Source organism: Eschrichtius robustus, chromosome 8, assembly GCF_028021215.1.
Source record: "Eschrichtius robustus isolate mEscRob2 chromosome 8, mEscRob2.pri, whole genome shotgun sequence".
Classification (NCBI taxonomy): Eukaryota; Metazoa; Chordata; class Mammalia; order Artiodactyla; family Eschrichtiidae; genus Eschrichtius; species Eschrichtius robustus.
In genome coordinates, this window is record NC_090831.1 from 7,442,308 (window position 1) to 7,464,399 (window position 22,092).

The following is a 22,092-nucleotide window of genomic DNA, read 5'->3' on the forward strand; positions in this document are numbered from 1 at the left end:
TGGGTGTTAGCTCTTCTCTAAATGTTTGATAGAATTCACCTGTGAGGCCATCTGGTCCTGGACTTTTGTTTGTTGGAAGAGTTTTAATCACAGTTTCAATTTCATTGCTTGTGATTGGTCTGTTCATATTTTCTATTTCTTCCTGGTTCAGTCTTGGAAGGTTATACTTTTCTGAGAATTTGTCCATTTCTTCAGGTTGTCCATTTTATTGGCATAGAGTTGCTTGTAGTATTCTCCTAGGATGCTTTGTATTTCTGCGGTGTCCATTGTAACTTCTCCTTTTTCGTTTCCAGTTTTACTGATTTGAGTCCTCTCCCTCTTTTGCTTGATGAGTCTGGCTAATGGTTTATCAATTTTGTTTATCTTCTCAAAGAACCAGCTTTTAGTTTTATTGATCTTTGCTATTGTTTTCTTTGTTTCTATTTCATTTATTTCTGCTCTGATCTTTATGATTTCTTTCCTTCTGCTAACTTTGGGTTTTGTTTGTTCTTCTTTCTGTAGTTCCTTTAGGTGTAACATTAGATTGTTTATTTGAGATATTTCTTGTTTCTTGAGGTAGGCTTGTATACCTATAAACTTACCTCTTAGAACTGCTTTTGCTGCATCCCGTAGGTTTTGGATCATCGTGTTTTCATTGCCATTTGTCTCTAGGTATTTTTTGATTTCCTCTTTCATTTCTTCAGTGATTTCTTGGTTATTTAGTAATGTATTGTTTAACCTCCATGTGTTTGTGCTTTTTACATTTTTTTCCCCTGTAATTGATTTCTAATCTCATAGCGTTGTGGTCAGAAAAGATGCTTGATATGATTTCAGTTTTCTTAAATTTACTGAGGCTTGATTTGTGGCCCAAGATGTGATCTATCCTGGAGAATGTTCCGTGTGCACTTGAGAAGAAAGTGTAATCTGCAGTTTTGGGATGGAATGTCCTATAAATATCAATTAAATCTATCTGGTCTATTGTGTCATTTAAAGCTTGTGTTTCCTTATTAATTTTCTGTTTGGATGATCTGTCCATTGGTGTAAGTGAGGTGTTAAAGTCCCCCACTATGATTGTGTTACTGTCGATTTCCTCTTTTAGAGCTGTTAGCAGTTGCCTTATGTATTGAGGTGCTCCTATGTGGGGTGCATATATATTTATAATTGTTATCTCTTCTTCTTGGATTGATCCCTTGATCATTATGTAGTGTCCTTCCTTGTCTCCTGTAACATTCTTTATTTTAAAGTCTATTTTATCTGATGTGAGTATTGCTACTCCAGCTTTCTTTTGATTTCCATTTGCATGGAATATCTTTTTCCATCCCCTCACTTTCAGTCTGTATGTGTCCCTAGGTCTGAAGTGGGTCTCTTGTAGACAGCATTTATATGGGTCTTGTTTTTGTATTCATTCAGCGAGCCTGTGTCTTTTGGTGGGAGCATTTAATCCATTCACGTTTTAGGTAATTATCGATATGTATGTTCTTATTACCATTTTCTTAATTGTTTTGGGTTTGTTTTTGTAGGTCCTTTTCTCCTCTTGTGTTTCCCACTTAGAGAAGTTCCTTTAGCATTTGTTGTAGAGCTGGTTTGGTGGTGCTGAATTCTCTTAGCTTTTGCTTGTCTGTAAAGCTTCTGATTTCTCCATCGAATCTGAATGAGATCCTTGCCGGGTAGAGTAATCTTGGTTGTAGGTTCTTCCCTTTCATCACTTTAAATATATCCTGCCACTCCCTTCTGGCTTGCAGAGTTTCTGCTGAAAGATCAACTGTTAACCTTATGGGGATTCCCTTGTATGTTATTTGTCGTTTTTCCCTTGCTGCTTTCAATAATTTTTCTTTGTCTTTAATTTTTGCCAATTTGATTACCATGTGTCTCGGCGTGTTTCTCCCTGGGTTTATCCTGTATGGGACTCTCTGCCCTTCCTGGACTTCGGTGGCTATTTCCTTTCCCAAGTTAGGGATGTTTTCTACTATAATCTCTTCAAATATTTTCTCTGGTCCTTTTTCTCTCTCTTCTCCTTCTGGAACCCCTATAATGTGAATGTTGTTGCGTTTAACGTTGTCCCAGAGGTCTCTTAGGCTGTCTTCATTTCTTTTCATTCTTTTTTCTTTAGTCTGTTCCGCAGCAGTGAATTCCACCGTTCTGTCTTCCAGGTCGCTTATCCGTTCTTCTGCCTCAGTTATTCTGCTATTGATTCCTTCTAGTGTAGTTTTCATTTCAGTTATTGTATTGGTCATCTCTGTGTTTGTTCTTTAGTTCTTCTAGGTCTTTGTTAATCATTTCTTGCGTCTTCTCAATCTTTGCCTCCATTCTTATTCCGAGGTCCTGGATCATCTTCACTATCATTATTCTGAATTCTTTTTCTGGAAGGTTGCCTATCTCCACTTCATTTAGTTGTTTTTCTGGGGTTTTTTCTTGTTCCTTCATCTGGTACATAGCCCTCTGCCTTTTCATTTTGTCTATCTTTCTGTGAATGTGGTTTTTGTTCCACAGGCTGCGGGATTGTAGTTCTTCTTGCTTCTGCTGTCTGCCCTCTGGTGGAAGAGGCTATCTAAGAGGCTTGTGCAAGTTTCCTGATGGGAGGGACTGGTCCAGAGTGCTCTTTAAGATCATAAACAAAGCAAGGAGATCCTCTCTCACCACTCCTACTAAACATCATATTGGAAGCTCCCGCCAGTGTCATAGGCAAGAAAAAGAAATTAAAAGCTTACATATTTGAAAGGAAAAGGTAATCTATTGGCAGATGATTTTACCGAATGCAAGTTTCATGTGCCCGATAGATAGCGAGGCCAAACAAATGAAAACGTGGGAGTTTAGAGCAGGGAAAGGTTTATTGCAAGGCTGAGCCAGGAGAACAGGTGGCTCATGACCCCCCAAACCCTGAACTCCCTGAGCGGTTTTATCGAAGCATTTTTGAAGTCCAAGTGAGGGAGGGGCCTTTTTGCAAGATTGAGGCCTGGAGAAAACTCTTCGCACATATGAATTATGGACAAGGTTTGAAATTGACTTGGGGGCATGATTTTCCCCACTGTTCATGGGAGGCCTGCATTTGCAGTCCTTGGGTGTGTCCGTAGCACCTTGTTTTAATAAATAGGGAGACAGTGATATTTCAAGGCACTTTAAAGTCTGGCAGCTGAGATGCTACGCCAAAACCAGGGTATGGCAGTTTCTTCTTTGCTGAAGACATCTGAGCTATTCGGTGAAAGGACATTGTTGCAGTCCACAATCAATGACGCCCAATTTCCAATGTAATACCCCCTAGTGTATTTTCTCTAATGTTCATTTGTTTCTTCTTACTTTTAGAAGTACTAATGTTCTTCCTAGGTAAACATGGAAGAACTGAAAAATAGGAAGCAGAAAAATTTCCATAATACTACCACCCAAGGCAACCACTGACAAGATTTTGTTGTTCTTATTCCTTCTCCACGTTTCAATGTTTCTGAAATTGGGATGCAAGTTATAATCAATGTGTACATTTCATTTGGTATTCCTTTTTACTCAGAATTGTTATTAAATCAGTTCTCAGACTTCATGTTCACCTGCCTAAAATATTCATTTGAAAGTTCTTTTAAGCAATTTGGCTTTGAATTCCGAAGTGCGTGATACGAATTCATATTGATTCTTTACTACGTTTTCAGTGGCAGAAAATCAAATCAAATCAAATGATGTCTTCCAAGTTTTACTTTCTCTGGAGAATATTTAAGACCACATTCGTGCAGCTTTTCTGTGAATATGTTGCCTTTGGCTAAGTAATTCATTATGATGTAAATTATTTTTGTTGAATTATTTTGGGGGGGGGGGTCAGTGGCTGGAAAACCTAGTTAATATCATCAATTATTTAAAGACATATTTATTTTTATCTTCCACAGGAGAGAGGGTAATTGATGCCTACCCAGATAATGGAGCGTGAAGGTAGATTTAGGACCCACCAGCAAGTAGGACGTGGGTGTCTCAGTTCATGAGTCTGGGCTCTCCATAACTCATTAATCCAGCTTTTTACTGGCAAACATTCTAGAAGTGAAACGAAGCGGTATTCTCTGTCTCCCTATTTGCAAAACCAGCGGTTATTTCCATTCACGACCCACTTTTCAGCTCTGCTACCTGTGCAGGCTCACAGTTTGTGCCGGCAGGTGGCGCTGTGTACAAACCAAAGTGACCATTGGGGTGGTTCTCTCTGGAAATGGAACTCCACCCCTGAGAAATTTCTGGCTTTGCTAGTTTATTTTTTACCTCACATTTCATGTCAGCATTACTTGACATATTTCTTATATGAATTCTTGCCTCTTGATAAATCAGAACTAGCTGTGATAATATCTGTGTGATGTCTCGTGTACAGAGCAGTTGATGTGCTTGGGTTACTGGCTCACAGGCTGGCCCGGTTGGTTTGCATAGATCAGCGGTTCCTACAAGGATGCAAAGACTCACTACCTCTGGACACTCTGTCCCCCGGGCAGGATATCATAGGATATACTGTAACAGAATGTTCCGCTGTCAGATCCTGGCACACCCACGTCTCCTTACCAAAGCTTAGCATTTGTTAGCATGCCAGGGCGAAGAGCTAAAGTACAGCAGGGAAATGGATTAAGTTGCATTCAGGAACTGGGTTTCTAGCTCTCGTTCGGTCACCAGGTGACTTTGGGCAAGTCCTTTGACTCTGGACCTTAGTATCTTCATCTGTAAGGTGAGGCAGTTGGCCTGCTTGATTTGTTGTGTCTTAACAAAAAATTGCCATGTTACTGGATTCCATCATATTTGAGTTTTATTTAAAGTCTTTATGAACTCAGTAAGTTTTCCATGGAATTCCAAGTAAAACAAAAATCACCAAATAAAGCACTGATACACAAAATAGTCACTCTACCCACGTGCCGTAAGTGGAAAATAACGGCTGATTTGATCTTTTGCGCTGTTTAGCTAGCTTTGGGGGCCTGTCCTATGTAACTGCTCCAATTAATGCAGAGTGGGAAGGTTCTTGGATTGTTTGGCTCACTTCCTGCTCTCCGAGTGCATCAAGAAGGAGGCGTGAGATGTGTACAGTCTGGGTGTGGGACGTTTATGTCTGGGTTGCATTCACGTCTTTCTTTACTTTTCTTTAATGTCACCCCAATAGGGAACACGTGTCAGAAAGTGATAATATTTCCCCCAAGCTGTGCAAACGCAACGTGGCTTTAAAGACTTTAAAGGTCTATATCGCTCTACCTTTTCATGCAGGATATGGAGCATATAATCTATAAATGTACAGTTGGGCTGTCAGATTCTCCAGAGCAGCTCATTAGGACTGTGTGGAGAACTGGCCAGCATCTCCCCTCTCCCCTCCCTCCTCCTTCGCTCCCACTCTCCTTGCCTCTCTGTTTCTTCCCTTCTTAGCCTTTCCCTGACTGCATTTGTGCATGTTCACAGGACTGTGTCTGCTTCCTTCCCTCTTCATCAGCCCCTCCCCACCCTCCCCCAGCTGTCTTCTTCCTGAGCACCTCACTTTCTCGACCCCGCCTCCAATGCTCCTGCAGGTCCCCAGCTCACCCTGCGTTTTTTTTGTTTGTTTGTTTGTTTTGTGTTTGTTTTTTTTTTTAACATCTTTATTGGAGTATAATTGCTTTACAATGGTGTGTTAGTTTCTGCTTTATAACAAAGTGAATCAGCTATACATACACATATATCCCCATATCTCCTCCCTCTTGCGTCTCCCTCCCACCCTCCCTATCCCACCCCTCTAGGTGGTCACAAAGCACCGAGCTGATCTCCCTGTGCTATGCGGCTGCTTCCCACTAGCTATCTATTTTACGTTTGGTAGTGTATATATGTCCATGCCACTCTCTCACTTTGTCACAGCTTACCCTTCCCCCTCCCCGTACCCTCAAGTCCATTCTCTAGTAGGTCTGTGTCTTTATTCCCATCTCGCCCCTAGGTTCTTCATGACCTTTTTTTTTTTTTTCCTTAGATTCCATATATATGTGTTAGCATACGGTATTTGTTTTTCTTTTTCTGACTTACTTCACTCTGTATGACAGACTCTAGGTCCATCCACCTCACTACAGATAACTCAATTTCGTTTCTTTTTATGGGTGAGTAATATTCCATTGTATATATATGCCGTATCTTCTTTATCCATTCATCTGTCGATGGGCACTTAGGTTGCTTCCATGTCCTGGCTATTGTAAATAGAGCTGCAGTGAACATTGTGGTACGTGACTCTTTTTGAATTACGGTTTGACATGGTTTGACCAAGGTTGCAATCAGTATAGAGGAGTGATACCCAGCACCCAGTGAAGGGCCTGCAGAGATTAGACTCTGAAAATGTATAAATAAATGAAAGATCAAGGCCAGGAAGAGATGGGAGGTAGCCCCTCTGTAAGGAAAAGGAAACGTATTTTGGTCCCCCTGTTCACGGAGAGAGGCCTGGGTGAAGCAGCCGCACCAGGCCCATCTCTGTTTGCTGTGGGGATGTTCTGAGTTCGTCACCTCTGACTTTACTCTGCCCCTTAGCGTGAAGCCGCACGTAGGAAAGGTTTTAAGAGCCAGACGAGAAGTACTCTTTTCTCTCTGAGGAAATTTAACTTTTTCCTTTCCCTTTGGCTGCAACTCAGGGTCAAATGCCTGCCCCTGATGCTGCTGTGAGTGGCCCTGGCCCATGCATGTAGCTTTATTGCGTTGTCTGAGTGAGCGAACAGTGATCAATTTTGACAGTTTGAAATGATTTCATTGCTCCCTTAAATCAGTTCCTTGTTGGCGAGTGAAACAGATGCCTAACAAGTGTAATAAGTTGATGGAAAGAAAACACACTAACATTTGTTGGCTCCCTACTGTGTGCCAGTACAGCACTTGGTCTGTGCCTTTTCATCTAACGCTCACAGCCGTCCTGGGAAGCAAGGGTTTGCTGTTGTTCTGATTTTTTTGTCTGGGGAAAGGCTAAGTGCCAGGCCCAGGAGGCAGTAACACAGAGGAAGGATGGCATCTCTGCCTGGGGTCCCAGCCTCCCTCTTCTGTTCCTCTCCTGACGGATGCTCTGCACCAGCCACACGGGCTCCCACACCGTCCCTTAACCTCCCAGGCACGCACCCATCCAGGCCTTTGCCTCCCTTTCTCCTGCGCCTGGAACGCCCTTGCGCAGCCGTCCATGTGGCTGACCCCCTCATTGCCCTCAGGGCTTTGCTGAAACGTCACCTTGTATTGAAGTGTTCCGTGGCCACTTAGAGAAAAATCTCCACCTGTCCCCCCCCCCCCCGACTTCCTGCCTGTTTAGCTTGCTTAGTTTTCTCTCCTTAACCTTTATCACAAACACAATATCTGTTTTGCTGATGTATTTTATTTGTTGTTGTTTCCCGTGCCCAGAAGAGTGCCCTGCACATAGTTGTTGCACAGTGCCGTTTGTGGAGTGAATGAGTGAGCACGTGAACGAGTGCTTTCTCCACTAGTCTGTCTCCTCACCTGCCGCTAGGGGGCACTCCCCACTGCAGATGGCTTTGGTTTCATTCCTGCCGAGTACAGGTGTCCCCTGCTGTCCTGAGAGCAGAACGTTCCTATGAAAACTTTGGTTAAGCTGAAATAGTGTGACGTGAAGAAGCAATTACCTTAGGACAAGTCTTGCTAACAGATGCACAAAATAAATAGAGGTAAACCATAGACGGTTCAAAGCCATGGCAGCTTGATGCTGAGATGTGGAGCACGTTTCCCAGGAAGCAGCTCAGAGGTGCCCCTTTCCCTGCCTGGAGGGCGCACTGCCCCCATAATGGCTGCTATGCACCAAGCCTGAATGCCGTTCTTGTGTTTCACCTTTTCTTGTGAAAGTAAAACTCCTCTTTGAATGTCTTGCAGTTAGCAAACACAGGTACGAAGGTACGTCTTTCTTAAAAGTGAGGTGGCATAAAGTGAACTTGTGAAAAGTGAGGGATACCCATAACTTTACGTTAGAAAAATAATTCTTTGTTTCTATTCTCGCTCTAAGAAGTGCCAGGCACCCCTTCGGTGGCCCGAGAAGCGTGGATGGCTGGTGGGACTGGCGCCCGACCACGATGCTGGAAGGCCTGTACCAGGGAGGCCTCTCCACAGCCAGCATGCCGGGCGCTCAGGTGGGCGTCCATCTGCCCTTCACAGGGGTGGTGTCACAGTGGGGTGAAATAGCCACAGACACCTGACTCGTAACACGGCGCAGGTTCTTGAACGATCTGTAGGTTGTAAGGCCCGCGGCTGTCCCCAGAGTGTCCTATTCTTTTCTCTGCCCCTCACACCTCTGCCCCCTCCTCTCACATCCCCTTTAGCCACACCAGCTTCTCCAGACCCCTTGTTTGCCAGGCCAGAGCTGGACGCAGGGGCATGGCTGGTCCCTAGGAGCTCGTAGGCCCATGGGGATGGAAGGCTGGTTCAGTAAGCAAAGTGCTGTGACACGGAGGCACAGGGACACCTCTGGAGTGAGAAGGAGCAAAAGCTAAGATGGGACCATCCAGAAGCTGCCAGGCAAGGCTTGTCCTGCCCTTCTGAAGCAAGGTTACCAGTGAATGTGCATTTTGAGGCAACCGTATTCTTTGCTTACTTCTTATTTTCCACCTTTGAAAAAAAATTAAATTCTTCATCCTGAATTCCTCAAACACTGTGTTGCTAATTCTGCATTTGTTGTATTCTGTGCAGTTACAGGGATGACACTGGAGAAACTTTAGAAAAATAAAAATAGATCATTCTGATTTGCTACAAGGCCTGGGGAGGTAGCTGCTGCTATCTTTCTTAGAATGCTGGCTAAACCTTTAGAATGTTTTCAAGAAGAAAGTAAAGTTCTGACCTCTGATTTGGTACCTGAGGGGATCCAGAGCTCACCCACGGCTGGATTACGGTGCTCCAGGTATATTATGTGTCCAGGCATCTTCATTGTTCTTCTTCTTCCAGCCCAGAGCTCTTGGAGGAAAGTGCTACCTCATAGGCAATTTGGTCATTAAACAGCTAAAAGTTCCTCCTGATAGTTTATGTGAGGTAAGATGCTCCCCTTTTCTTTTTATTTCTAAAAATACATTAAGTTAGAAACATCTAGGAGACAGTCAGGCAGGAAACCAAAAGACCATTTTAATCATCTCTGAGAGTCTGGCTGTGGTTTGACAATGTCAACCCCCGGGGCTTGGAGAGTGTGGGCCTCCACCTTCCTTTCCTTCTCCGCCAGCCCCCTCCTGGGCCCTCTTCCTCTCCGGGCACTCTGCTGCAAGTTCACTCAGTCCCCTCTGTGGCCTTTTAGAAACCTGGCATCCTGTGCAAAACCAGAATAATTCTATCGAAAGTATCTAAAACTAGAATATCAGGTATCTTTTCCTAGCGGGAGGGTGTGAGTGAAGATGGGCGCCTACCTGCCTCATCCTGTAATGGAAATCAATCTGATGGCCAAGGCCAGACTGGACGACTTAGGTGCAGCCTTCTATTGCTCAAGCTAGAGCCCAGGGACCACAAGGGGGCGTTGAGGGAGCAGAGCGCCCTGTGTCAGGACAGCGTATGTGCCCATGTGCAGCCAGGCTTGGAACGCCCCAGATGTAAGGCCGACTTTGAAATGTGCATCTGGTTCTTCTTCTGATTGGTGGTTTCTTCCTCATCTTCCCAGCCCATTTTCAGAGCTTGTGGAAGACTCTTTCCCTACATGTGGCCCCAAAGATGGAGGCCCTGAAACCCCCTCTGTGATAGACCCAGAGATCCAAAGAGTGGCCCCAGGTGGTCCCAGGGGCTCCCAGGAGGAGAGCTCGGCCTCTGGGCAGCACAAGGTCAGTGTGATTCAGAGGGTCAGCTTCGTCCACACTTGTCCACTGTAGTACGGCTGCCTGGATGCAGCAGGTCTGCACTGAGAGCAGCTTCCCAGGGCCAGAACAAGGTGGTTATTACTGTGCAATGACAGAGTCACTTCCCTGGGGCCATGCGGTTAGGCCGTGACAGAAGTAGAAGGCAAACTCAGCCCTGCAGTCTCCAAGTGCATGAGAAAGCACAAGCCAAAACTTCCTTCCAGATTGCTAGAAGGTCTGGAGGTTGTAGAACCTAAAGGACACTTGTTCTGTGCTAAGCAGGGTGTTTATACGGCCTCATCTGGTCCTTAAACACCTCTATGAAGTAGGGCTAACCTACTGCATCGTGCAGATGAGGAACAGAGGCTCAAGCCACCCACGTTGCAGTCAGAGACTGCAGTCGGCCAGCCTGGCCTGTCCCACCAGTCGCACTGTCCCTGCCACCACCTCCCTGGTATTGTGCTAACACCGGTGGTGACAGATTGTCTGAGACTGACAGGGAGCTCTGTGGCAGTTACAGTAATGCCTGCCTCTGAGTAATACTAATAACAACAACAACAACAACAAAGAAATGATTTAATTGTTAGTAAGTACGGATTGGTAAAAGGTGGCTTCTTTCCAATGATGGAGTCCATTGCCAAAAAAGAAAAATGAATATTCTAGAATCCTTGTGGTGACAGATGGGGTATTTCTCACCGAGTTGTACCTATGGGAAATGGAAGCCCCCCCTCTCTGAAAGATTCCCTCTGCCTGGGGGTCCCGGGCAAGGAGAGAGGGACAATGAACTGTTGAAGGGGTCGGAAGACGCAGAAGGGCCATCTGTCCAGCTCTGTGAGCCCAGGAGTTGCATCCGGCCTCTGGGTGTGGAGCCTGGGACGGGGTGCTGCTAGGGTCCCTATGACTTGCACCACTTTGCAGGCCTGCTGCACGTGCAGCCCTGACCGGCCCCAGGGCCAGTGGTTGGATTGACCGCAGCACCAGGGCTGTGTCCATGCACTTTACCCTCTACAACCCTCCAACCCAGCTCTTCTCAAGCGTGTCCCTGAGTGCTGAGATGCTCCCCCACTGGGGATCTCACCGTCTCCTCCCTGCTGGAGTCAGTCACCATCCTCTGCAGGGACTCAGCCCCACTGTACCACCTCCTGCTTCCAGAGGCGAGTTCACTGGGCACTTGGCCCACTCATGGAACACAGGAGCTTGGGCTCACCCAGGGCTGGGCACCCTCCTCCATCCAGGCCTCGTGCCTTATCCGCAGCTGGATCTTAGCTCAGGCTGCCATAATGAAATACCGTACTCTGGGGGACTTAAAACTGCAAACACTGATCTTCCACAGCTCTGGAGGCTGGAAGTCTGAGATGCAGGTGATGGCGTGGTCGGGTGCTGGTGAGCGCTCCCTTCCCGGCTTGCAGATAGCCGCCTTACTGTGTCCTCACGTGGTGGCGAGGGGGATCTCTGGTGTGTCTGGTATCTCTTCCTCTTCGTATAAGAACCCTAATTCCATCGTTGGGACCTCACCCTTATGAACTCATTTAACCTTAGTTACTTCCTGAGAGGGCCCATCTCCAAAAACAGCCACACTGAGGGTTAGGGCTTCAACATATGAGCTGGGGTGGGGGGGTGGTGAAGGAGCATACGCCTTTAACGCAATGGGTCTTGGTAAGATGGAATGTATTCCTGTAGTTTCCTTGAGCAATGGAAAGTACCAGAAATCATTCTGAACTTTTCCTCAGGAACTTTGCTGCCTTTGGCCTATATTTCACTTTTGTGCTGTGAAGATCTCAGACCAGCTGACACTCCAGGTCAAGCATGCTTTGCCTCGGGAGTGAAGCGAGGAAATGCTGTGAGGTTTTAGACTCTAGAGACAGTTGAATGACACAGTCCATGTTGGGGTTGTGAATGGAGCCTCAGGGCTGTCTGTGCCTGTGTGTGAGCACAAAGGGAAGGGAGGGACGGGAGAACGGGCTGCTCCCAGGTGCTGCACTCACCTCGGTTACCACAAACTGTCCTCAAGATAAGTAATATTCTAGTGCAATATAAAAAATCAAAATTCATGCCAAAAAATTCGTGATGGACAAAACATCAAAATTTTAAACAAAGACAGGGTCAGTGCTACTGGTTTTTCCTTCTGTCCCAGACTCCAGTGTGGCTTGGCACACAGCGGTGCTATCCAATACCTCACATTCACCACCCAAAATGAACTTTTCTCTGATGACATTTGCAGCTTCTGATAGTGGGCCCACGGGGCACAGTGCATATGACTCCAAAAGAAGACAGAAAAGAATGTGTAAGGCTCCTCCTGGTGGGCTTCCCTGGTGGCACAGTGGTTAAGAATCCGCCTGCCAATGCAGGGGACGCGGGTTCGAGCCCTGGTCCGGGAAGATCCCACATGCCGCAGAGCAACTAAGCCCGTGTGCCACAACTACTGAGCCCACGTGCCGCAACCACTGAGCCCACGTGCCGCAACTACTGAAGCCCACGCGCCTAGAGCCCGTGCTCTGCAACAAGAGAAGCCACCGCAATGAGAAGCCCGCGCACCGCAACAAAGAGTAGCCCCGGCTCACCACAACTAGAGAAAGCCCACGCGCAGCAACGAAGACCCAGCTCAGCCAAAAATTAATTAATTAATTAATTTTAAAAAACCACACGTCTGTAAAAAAAAAAAAAAAAAAGGCCCCCCAAAAGTTCATGACCTAATCTGAGTTTGGGCGTGTGACCATCCGAGAGGCACAAAGCACTTTGTGATGGGCTGGGGGCGTGGAGGCAGGAAGGTGGGGTGTGAGATTAGTGCTCACCGTCTGGCTCTGGTTCACAGCGTGCTTTCCACACACGCTGCCTCACGTCAGTCTTCTGTGAAGCAGTGATTGCCATTCTTCTTCCAGTCACGGGGCTGTAGTGCCTGATACGCAGTTGGCACTCACTGCATGCTCACTCTTTCTTTGCTTAGAAACGAATGTTAGTATGTGCCAGCACTACTCCGCAGACGGAGGGAAGGGGGAATCCCCACAAAGAGGACCTTTTTAGCTTAAAAGTGTCAACTCAGAGGGGCCACAGGAGCTGAGCATCCTCTTCTTCCTCTTGTTCTTCTGCATGAGTGAAGGCATGAGTAAGTGAAGGCATGGACGAATGAAGGCATGGACGAATGAAGGCATGGACGAATGGGTAGCTCGTCAATGGCGAGATAACCATAAACAGACTTGAAGGAAATTCCTTATACAGGAGCTTTTAAAGGGTTTTTACTTGTCCAAGGAAACTGATAATATATATTTCATATTTCGTAGATTTCACAAATACATGAAAACATTCTTTTGAGCATCTTGAGGAAGCACTGGGAGGGGCTGGCATGGAGGTTAGGAGACCTGATAGGCGGGAGAGTGATACTCACACTCCAGGGTTTCGATGAGTGCAGGGCCCACGTCGAACTCATTTGAGTCCATCACGCCGGGCACCGGGTGGGGTTTCCGTGCTGGATGCATTCAAACCGCCCCAAGGGCCTGTGGAGTTTAGACCTTAAGGAACAATTTACCAGTAGTTTTGTTCATCTGGTTTGTTTGTGTTGCCTCCCTCAGCTGGTCTTCCTGGTGCTCAGCCTGACTCACCTCTGTTTCCAGTTCCATGGCATGATCGGGATTTTGCTCTCCAAGTCGTGCAGGTATCACAGCGAGCCCTTCCTTCCTCGGGAGCCCACCTGGTAGCCCTCTCTCTTCAACCTCGCAGCTCGCTATAGTTGGGGTGGGCCTCACCTGCTATGTGGCCTCCGGCCACCTCGTTACTCTTGCTGAGGAGGTGACTGATTCCACAAAGGGTTATGTCAAGGGTTTATGGACCTCAGTCACAGGGTGTCATGGAATCAGATACGGCAAGTGTTCAAGGCAACCAAACAGGGGCCACGCACTGTGATGCTGTCCAAGGGAAGGCCTTGGCTCCGCCTGCGCTACAGCCTTCCCTTCTGACTACACTTCTGTGGGTGCCTGCCCTGAGGGTTGTTAAACTGAACCCCCATAGAAACAGCCACAAGGACTTCAGCTGGGACGTAAGCTAGAGCTGCCTCCCAGGTGCTGGAAGAATGAGGTGTCCTCACAACAAAAACGAGTGGTTTTCTACTGCTGGAGTAGGACACACAGACAGAGAGCAATATATATGAGTGTGTGGATGGGGAAATGCGTAGGCTCTGGAGTCAGCTGACCCGGCCCCTCCTAGTCCGCGTGCCTTTGGGGAATTTACTTAACCTTCTCCGAGCCTTCATAAGGCGGGACCATGATACATCAGGTTCTGTTCGGGTCTGAGCGTGTGTTGTATGTATATATACACAGACACACACACAAGTCCTTGGCACGTGGTGAATGTTCCATAAATGATAATTGTAATAACGACAGTAATTAAGAAGTCTTTATGGCATCCCTCAGGTCAGGTAGAGGCAGGTAAGGGGCCCTTTTCACTGTGCACGCAGGGAACTCTGCTGACAAGCTGTCCAGTGAGGTAGCCACTAGCCACAGGAGGCTCTTGATACTGGAAGTGTGGTTAGTCCAAGTGCAGATGTGTCAAAAGTGTAAGATACTCACTGGATGTCGGACACTTAGTATGAAAGTTAAGAGTGTGTAAAGTATTCATAACTTTTACACTTGAACATATGTTGAAGTGACAGTGTTTTAGATATAATGAAGAACATATATTATAAAATAAATTTCACCTGTTTATCTTTACTTTTTAAAACGTGGCAACTGGAAAACTTTCTCTTCCACCTGTAGCATGAATGGTATTTCTCTTGGTTAGTCTGGCTAGAGCCTGTCCCGCCGTTTTCCCCAGGCTGAGCCATGCTGTTCACTCTGCGGGGAGCCAGGGTGTGCCAGCAGAGACAGCTTGTCTGGGTTCAGTTGTCAGAGGCCATTGTTGACCTTGCACTAATTAATGAGGAAACAAAACACACAGAAAACCTTGATCCTTTGCCCATGTAAATTTTAAAACATCCAGCTTTCATTAAAAAAAATTTTTTTAACATCTTTTTTGGAGTATAATTGCTTTACAGTGGTGTGTTACTTTCTGCTGTATAACAAAGTGAATCAGCTATACGTATACATATATCCCCATATCTCCGCCCTCTTGCGTCTCCCTCCCACCCTCCCTATCCCACCCCTCTAGGTGGTCACGAAGCACCGAGCTGATCTCCCTGTGCTATGTGGCTGCTTCCCACTAGCTATCTGTTTTGCATTTGGTAGTGTATATATGCCCATGCCCCTCTCTCACTTCGTCCCAGCTTACCCTTCCCCCTCCCCGTGTCCTCAAGTCCATTCTCTACATGTGCATCTTTATTCCTGTCCTGCCCCTAGGTTCATCAGAACCTTTTTTTTTTTTTTAGATTCCATATATATGTGTTAGCATATGGTATCTGTTTTTCTCTTTCTGACTTACTTCACTCTGTATGACAGACTCTAGGTCCATCCACCTCACTACAAATAACTCAGTTTTGTTTCTTTTTATGGCTGAGTAATATTCCATTGTATATATGTGCCACATCTTCTTTATCCATTCATCTGCCGATGGACACCTTGGTGAGAATAGATGAGATTGTACGCCCAAAAGTGCTTTCCCAATGAACTCACGTGTAGAAAGGTGAGAGGCCTTCATAGAAGCCCCTGGTGGGATGGACACGGGTGCTGGGAGTGGATGTGGAGGTGGGAGGCTGGGTGGGGACCCCGCCTGTTATTTCTCCAGCAAGGCAGGTTCTGTTGGATCATCCCATTTATCTGAGCCACAGACTCCATGGGTATAATTTAATTAGGAGTGCTTCTGGGTTTTATGAGGATTAAGTTAAAAAAAGGTGCATGGAAAGAGTTGTTAACCTGTAACCTATTCTGTGCATACAAAGGGACGGGAGGGAATCAACAGGCACTGAGTATTTTCCACGCCCCCCTCAGTGAATTAAGAGAATGAAAGGACAGCCACAGAATGGGAAAAATATTTGCAAATCACATATCCAATAAAGGGAATGTGCCAAAAATATAAAAATTGCTATAATTCTTTATTTATATGCATGTCTTCCTCTTTGGACTGTGAATCATATCCTATTATGTTTGTTTCACCGTTGCCTGAATATAGTAGGATCTGTTGGTGGCTCACAGACCTGGAGCCACACAGATCCACACTGGGGCTAGATGCACAGTGAAAAAGGAAGATGAATTCAGCGCTCCAGTGAAAAGTGCATTCTAGTGGTGGAGTCCCAGAGATCCAGAGAGATCGTCTGCATCTCAGAGCAGTCATCGTCACGTGGCTGAGTGGCAGTGACAGTGTTCCTTGGCAAAGATGAGGACTGGAGGAGCTTCCTACTCAGGCTCATCCGCAGCCCCTGCCCAGCCCTAATGAACAATCACTGGGGAAGGGCTCCCCTCACGCAAAGATGAAGTCCATTATGTAGAAGAGTGAACAGTCGCAGTCAACACCAATCACTATTGGATCTGTGCAAACATAACCACAGGGAAAAGCAGTAATTAAAAATGACCCAAAGAGAAGGAGATGAAGATGAGACCTTTGAAAACGGTTGCCACAGGCAGGTCAAACTGTAACTACGATGTTCTCCACACACAAATGAACTCATGAAAAAGTGAGCTCTTTGAAATAAGACTGCAAAGCCTGGATGAAAGAGCTAAAAAATGAAATAAAAAGGACAAAGAATAAATTAACAGTGGTGAGGAAAGAAATGGAGAAGAAAAGGAAAAGAAAAAAGAGGGATAAAAAGATACCAGAAATACAGATGAAGCGAGAGAGAGGGAGAGAGAGAGAGAGAGAGATTCACAGAAAAGAGAGTGAAGAATATACATGACAGGCTTGAGACTAATCAGCAAAATTAGATTTTTTGAAAGTGTTAAAATTGATTTTCGGGAAAATATTACACATGGAAGTCAGACAAAGAAGAATATGCATAAGACAAAGAAGAAGAAAGGATATGTGTAGTTAGTATCTCCCTCTACCCCCCCAAAAAAAGCCCATAAAATTTAAACAGAAAAAAATATTTAAAGGTGTAATTTAAGAAAACATTCCTGAAATAGAGATATAAATCTATATGTTTTAAAAGGCATTGTATCCAAGGGAAGAAATGGATTCAAATCTATTAAAAACAGAACAAATCCATGTTGTACTGGGCCCAGTAGCCTTCGATGACTTCCCAGGAGCTGTGGTCGCACGGGATGGGGAAGGACAGGCTCAGCACATGGTTGCAGGGCCTGTGAGTCTCAGGGTGCCACGCACCCTCACTCTCCTGGATCTTGAGGTCCTCCACCAGCTTGTCCTCCATGATGCTGGCCCTGCGGTGGAAGAAGCCCTCCACCATCTTGAAGAAGTTGGGGTCATCTTCATTGTCAGCCACCACCTCACTGTAGTGTCTCCAGGAAGGTAGTGGGCTGCCCACAGACCCGGCTGCCGAGCCCAGGGCAGCGGGCCAGGCGCTGGACAGCAGCAGCGCTTCACCCAGGCAGTGTAACTATTCTCTGGACTGAATCCTGAATTTGTCTTGTTGGTCAAAGGATTAAGTTCTGCAGGAACTAAGGACCCACCCAGGTGGAGGATGGAATGATGTTGACACTCCTTCTTTGATCAACTAAAGCTTGGACTCTGTTGACATTTACCCCAATTCTATGCTGATTCTCCTCTGCTCAAGCCCCTTCATGAATATGCATGTACCTTAGCTTAAAACTTCACCACTTTTGGGCTTCCCTGGTGGCGCAGTGGTTGAGAATCTGCCTGCCAATGCAGGGGACACGGGTTCGAGCCCTGGTCTGGGAGGATCCCACATGCCACGGAGCAGCTAGGCCTGTGAGCCACAACTACTGAGCCTGCGCGTCTGGAGCCTGTGCTCCACAACAAGAGAGGCCATGATAGTGAGAGGCCCGCGCACCGTGATGAAGAGTGGCCCTCGCTTGCCACAACTAGAGAAAGCCCTCGCACAGAAACAGAGCCCCAACACAGCCAAAAATAAATAAATAAATAAATTTATTAAAAAACAAACAAAAAAAACTTCACCACTTTTGCTGTTGGGGAGACACTGCTTTGGGAAAGATCCCTGGTGTTCTCCTTACTTGCTGCAAGTAATAATAAATCCTTCCTTCTCCCAGAAAAAAAGACAAACAAAAAACAAAGAAACAAACAAAAATCCTAATAGAGTTACTGGACTTAAAAATAAAGTTACTGGTATCTACTGACATCCAGATACCTTCCCTTCCCCCAAAACTCAAGTTACTTCCAAGTGATTAAAATTTATTTAAGTTATTTAGAAGTGTTTTTATTAATTATTATTTAAATCATTAAAAACTGTTTAAATGTGCAATCAGTAGAAAATTGGGCAAATCATAGGAGAAACATAATTTTTGTAGAATGGGAAATCTAATGACCAAATGTGTAAAAGAAATTAAAAGAAAAAAATATACATAAAGAAAAAAGATAGGGTACCACTTAATACTTTGTCAGATAATGAAAAATAATTTTTTAATTTAGAAGAAGGGTGACTATTATGCATTTATCTTCATACTATAAGGTTAATATTATTATTTCTGGATTATAGGATTAAAACAAAAGACGATGTGTATGCTGATAAATGGTGTTTAGAGGAAAATCTATGGTTATGTTATGGAGTAACAACTAATGAAAGTAAACTAGGTATGTACTCAACTAAAATAGGCAGGAAAAATATACAGATGCACATGAACACACACTCAACCTGAGCAAAGCAGAGGGAAGGCTGTGTAAAACTGAAAGCATATTTTTGTGTGTGGTGTTAAAGAGCGTTCTAATTTCATTTCTTTACGTGTAGCTGTCCAGTTTTCCCAGCACCATTTATTGAAGATACTGTCTTTCCTCCATTGTATAGTCTTGCCTCCTTTGTCATAGATTAATTGACCATAGGTGCGTGGGTTCATCTCTGGCCTTTCTATCCTGTTCCATTGATCTATATGTCTGTTTTTTGTGCCAATACCATACCAGTTTTGATGACTGTAGCTTTGTAGTATAGTCTGAAGTCAGGGAGCCTGATTCCTCCAGCTCCGTTTTTCTTTCTCAAGATTGCTTTGGTTATTCAGAGTCTTTTGTGTCTCACACAAATTTTAAGCTTTTTTTGTTCTAGTTCTGTGAAAAATGCCATTGGTAATTTGATAGGAATTGCATTGGATCTGTAGATTGCCTCGGGTAGTATACTCATGTTGACAACATTGATTCTGCCTATCCAAGAACATGGTATATCCTTCCATCTGTTTGTGTCGTCTTTGATTTCTTTCATCAGCATCTTATAGTTTTCAGAGTACAGGTCTTTGGCCTCCTTAGATAGGATTATTCCTAGGTATTTTATTCTTTGTGATGTGATGGTAAATGGGATTATTTCCTTAATTTCTCTTTTTGATATTTCATTGTCAGTGTATAGGAATGCAACAGATTTTTGTGTATTAATTTTGTATCCTGCCGTGTTACTGAATTCATTGATGAGCTCTAGTAGTTTTCTGCTAGCATTTTTAGGATTTTCTGTGTGTGGTATCATGTCATCTGCAAACAGTGACGGTTTTACTTCTTCTTTTCCAATTTGGATTCCTTTTATTTCTTTTTTCTTCTCTGATTTCCATGGCTACGACTTCCAAAACTGTGTTGAATAAAAGTGGTGAGAGTGGACATCCTTGTCTTTTTCCTGATCTTAGAGGAAATTCTTCCAGCTTTTCACCATTGGGTATGATGTTAGCTGGAGGTTTGTCAAATATGGCCTTTATTATGTTGAGGTAGATTCCCTCTATGCCCACTTTCTGGAGAGTTTTTATCATAAATGTGTGTTGAATTTTGTCAAAAGCTTTTTCTGCATCTATTGAGATGATCATATGGTTTTTATTCTTCAATTTGTTGATGTGGTGTATCACACTGATTGATTTGCGGATGTTGAAAAATCCTTGCATCCTGGGATAAATCCCACTTGATCACCATGTATGATCCTTTTTATGTGTTGTTGGATTCGAATTGCTAGTATTTTGTTGAGGATTTTTGCGTCTGTGTTCATCATATTGGCCTGTAATTTTCTTTTTTTGTGGTATCTTTGTCTGATTTTGGTATCAGGGTGATGGCAGCCTCATAGAATGAGTTTGGGAGTATTCCTTCCCCTGCAAATTTTTGCAATAGTTTCAGAAAAATAGGTGTTAACTCTTCTCTAAATGTTTGATAGAATTCACCTGTGAAGCCATCTGGTCCTGGACTTTTGTTTGTTGGGAGTTTTTTAATCACACTTTCAATTCCAGTACTTGTGACTGGCCTGTTCATATTTTCTGTTTCTTCCTGCTTCAGTCTTGGGAGATTATGCCTTTGTAAGAATTTGTCCATTTCTTCCACATTGTCCACTTTATTGGCATACAGTTGCCATCTCCCAGAGTAACGGAAATAAAAACAAAAATAAACAAATGGAACCTAATTAAACTCAAAAGCTTTTGCACAGCAAAGGAAACCATAAACAAAATGAACAGACAACCTATGAAAGGGGAGAAAATATTTGCAAACAATGCAAGAGACAAGGGATTAATTTCCGAAGTTACAAACAGCTCATACAGCTCAATATCAGAAAAACCCAAACAACCCCAATCAAAAAATGGGCAGAAGACCTAAATAGACATTCCTCCAAAGGAGACATACAGATGGCCAAGAGGCACATGAAAAGATGTTCAACATCACTAATTATCAGAGAAATGCAAACCAAAACTACAATGAGGTATTACCTCATAACTGTCTGAAGGGCCATTATCAAAAAATCTACAAACAGTAAATGCTGGAGAGGGTGTGGAGAAAAGGGAACCCTCCTACACTGTTGCCGGGAATGTAAATTGGTGTAGCCACTATGGAGAACAGTATGGAGGTTCCTTAAAAAACTAAAAGTAGAGCTACCATGTAGAGCTAGCAATCCCACTCCTGGGCATATATCTGGAGAAAAACTTGGTTTGAAAGTATACATGCACCCCCAATGTTCATTGCAGCACTATTTACAATAGCCAGGACATGGAAGCAACCTAAATGTGCATCGGCAGATGACTGGATAAGGACGATGTGGTACATATATACAATGGAATACTACTCAGCCATTAAAAAGAATGAAATAATGCCATTTACAGCAACATGGATGGACATGGAGATTATCATACTAAGTGACGTAAGTCAGACAGAGAAAGACAAATATCATACGATATTGCTTATATGGTGAATCTAAAAAAATGATACAAATGAACTTATTTACAAAACAGAAACAGACTCACAGACTTAGAGAATGAACTCATGGTTGCTGGGGAGAAGGGTGGGGGAGAGGGATAGATTGGGAGTTTGGGATTGACAGGTACACACTGCTATATTTAAAATAGGTAAACAACAGGGGCTTACTGTATATCACAGGGAACTCTGCTCAATATTCTGTAATAACCTAAATGGGAAAATAATTTGAAAAAGAATAGATACATGTATATGTATAACTGAGTCACTTTGCTGTTCACCTGAAACTAACACAGCATTAAATAAATCAACTCTACTCCAATATAAGATAAAAATTGTTTTTAACTGAAAGCATAATTTAATTATATCAACAGCAAAAATGAATTAATCCGAGATGATTCTTTTAACAAGTAAGTAGATAAATTATTAGCTAATATATATATCAATATGACGGAACAGTGAGTATAGTAATATACAAAATAAAAATGAGAAAGGGAAAAACCTTTAAGGAAATTAAATGAATTATAAGACATTTGGAAAGAGAGAACAGCCATCAAGACTCCTTATGCACCAAACTGATTTTAGTGATAGAAATCTTAAATAGCATTCGGAGTTCTATCCCTCCAGAGGCACCTCCACCCAGATGGTTTCACAGGTGAAATATACCAAATTATTAAGAAACATAGAAGTTAAAAATGCTCTGTAAACTGTTCCAGAACAGAGAGACAGAAAAAGCTTCCACATGTGTCTTTATGAGATAAAACAATATATTATCAAAAATGGACAAAAGTATCTGAAATTTAGAAAGACAAAACAAAACAATCACAAGAGAGTCTTACTGATTTTGATACCAAAAAATCTAAATAAGACATTGGCAGATAGAATCTAGCATCAGAAAAGAGTAATATGTCGTGATCGTATGAGTTTTAAACCAGGAGCAGAAATGTTTTAATATCAGAAAATATATTAATAACCTTCACCAAAAAATGGAGGAAACTGTCATTTGATTTTCTCCATGACAGTATTTGATAAAATTTAATATCCATTCCTAACTTTTAAAACATACTCTTAATAAAAAAGGAATTGATATTAATTCTTAAAAATAAGAATATATCTCAAGTTAAAAGCCAGTGCTATGTCTTAAGGTACAATATCCAAAACATTCCCACTG

General features: G+C 43.8%; 1 protein-coding gene across 1 annotated transcript in view; it reads left to right on the forward strand.

Annotated features, from left to right (window-relative positions):
* Positions 1-22,092, forward strand: part of PKD1L1 (polycystin 1 like 1, transient receptor potential channel interacting) — a 52,500-nt gene that overhangs the window by 15,623 nt on the left and 14,785 nt on the right. The window contains 8 exon segments of the mRNA XM_068549792.1: positions 7,916-8,039; positions 8,848-8,931; positions 9,116-9,153; positions 9,545-9,701; positions 9,750-9,771; positions 10,652-10,776; positions 10,778-10,870; positions 13,283-13,365. Of these exon segments, the coding sequence (XP_068405893.1) occupies positions 7,916-8,039; positions 8,848-8,931; positions 9,116-9,153; positions 9,545-9,701; positions 9,750-9,771; positions 10,652-10,776; positions 10,778-10,870; positions 13,283-13,365 (726 nt within the window).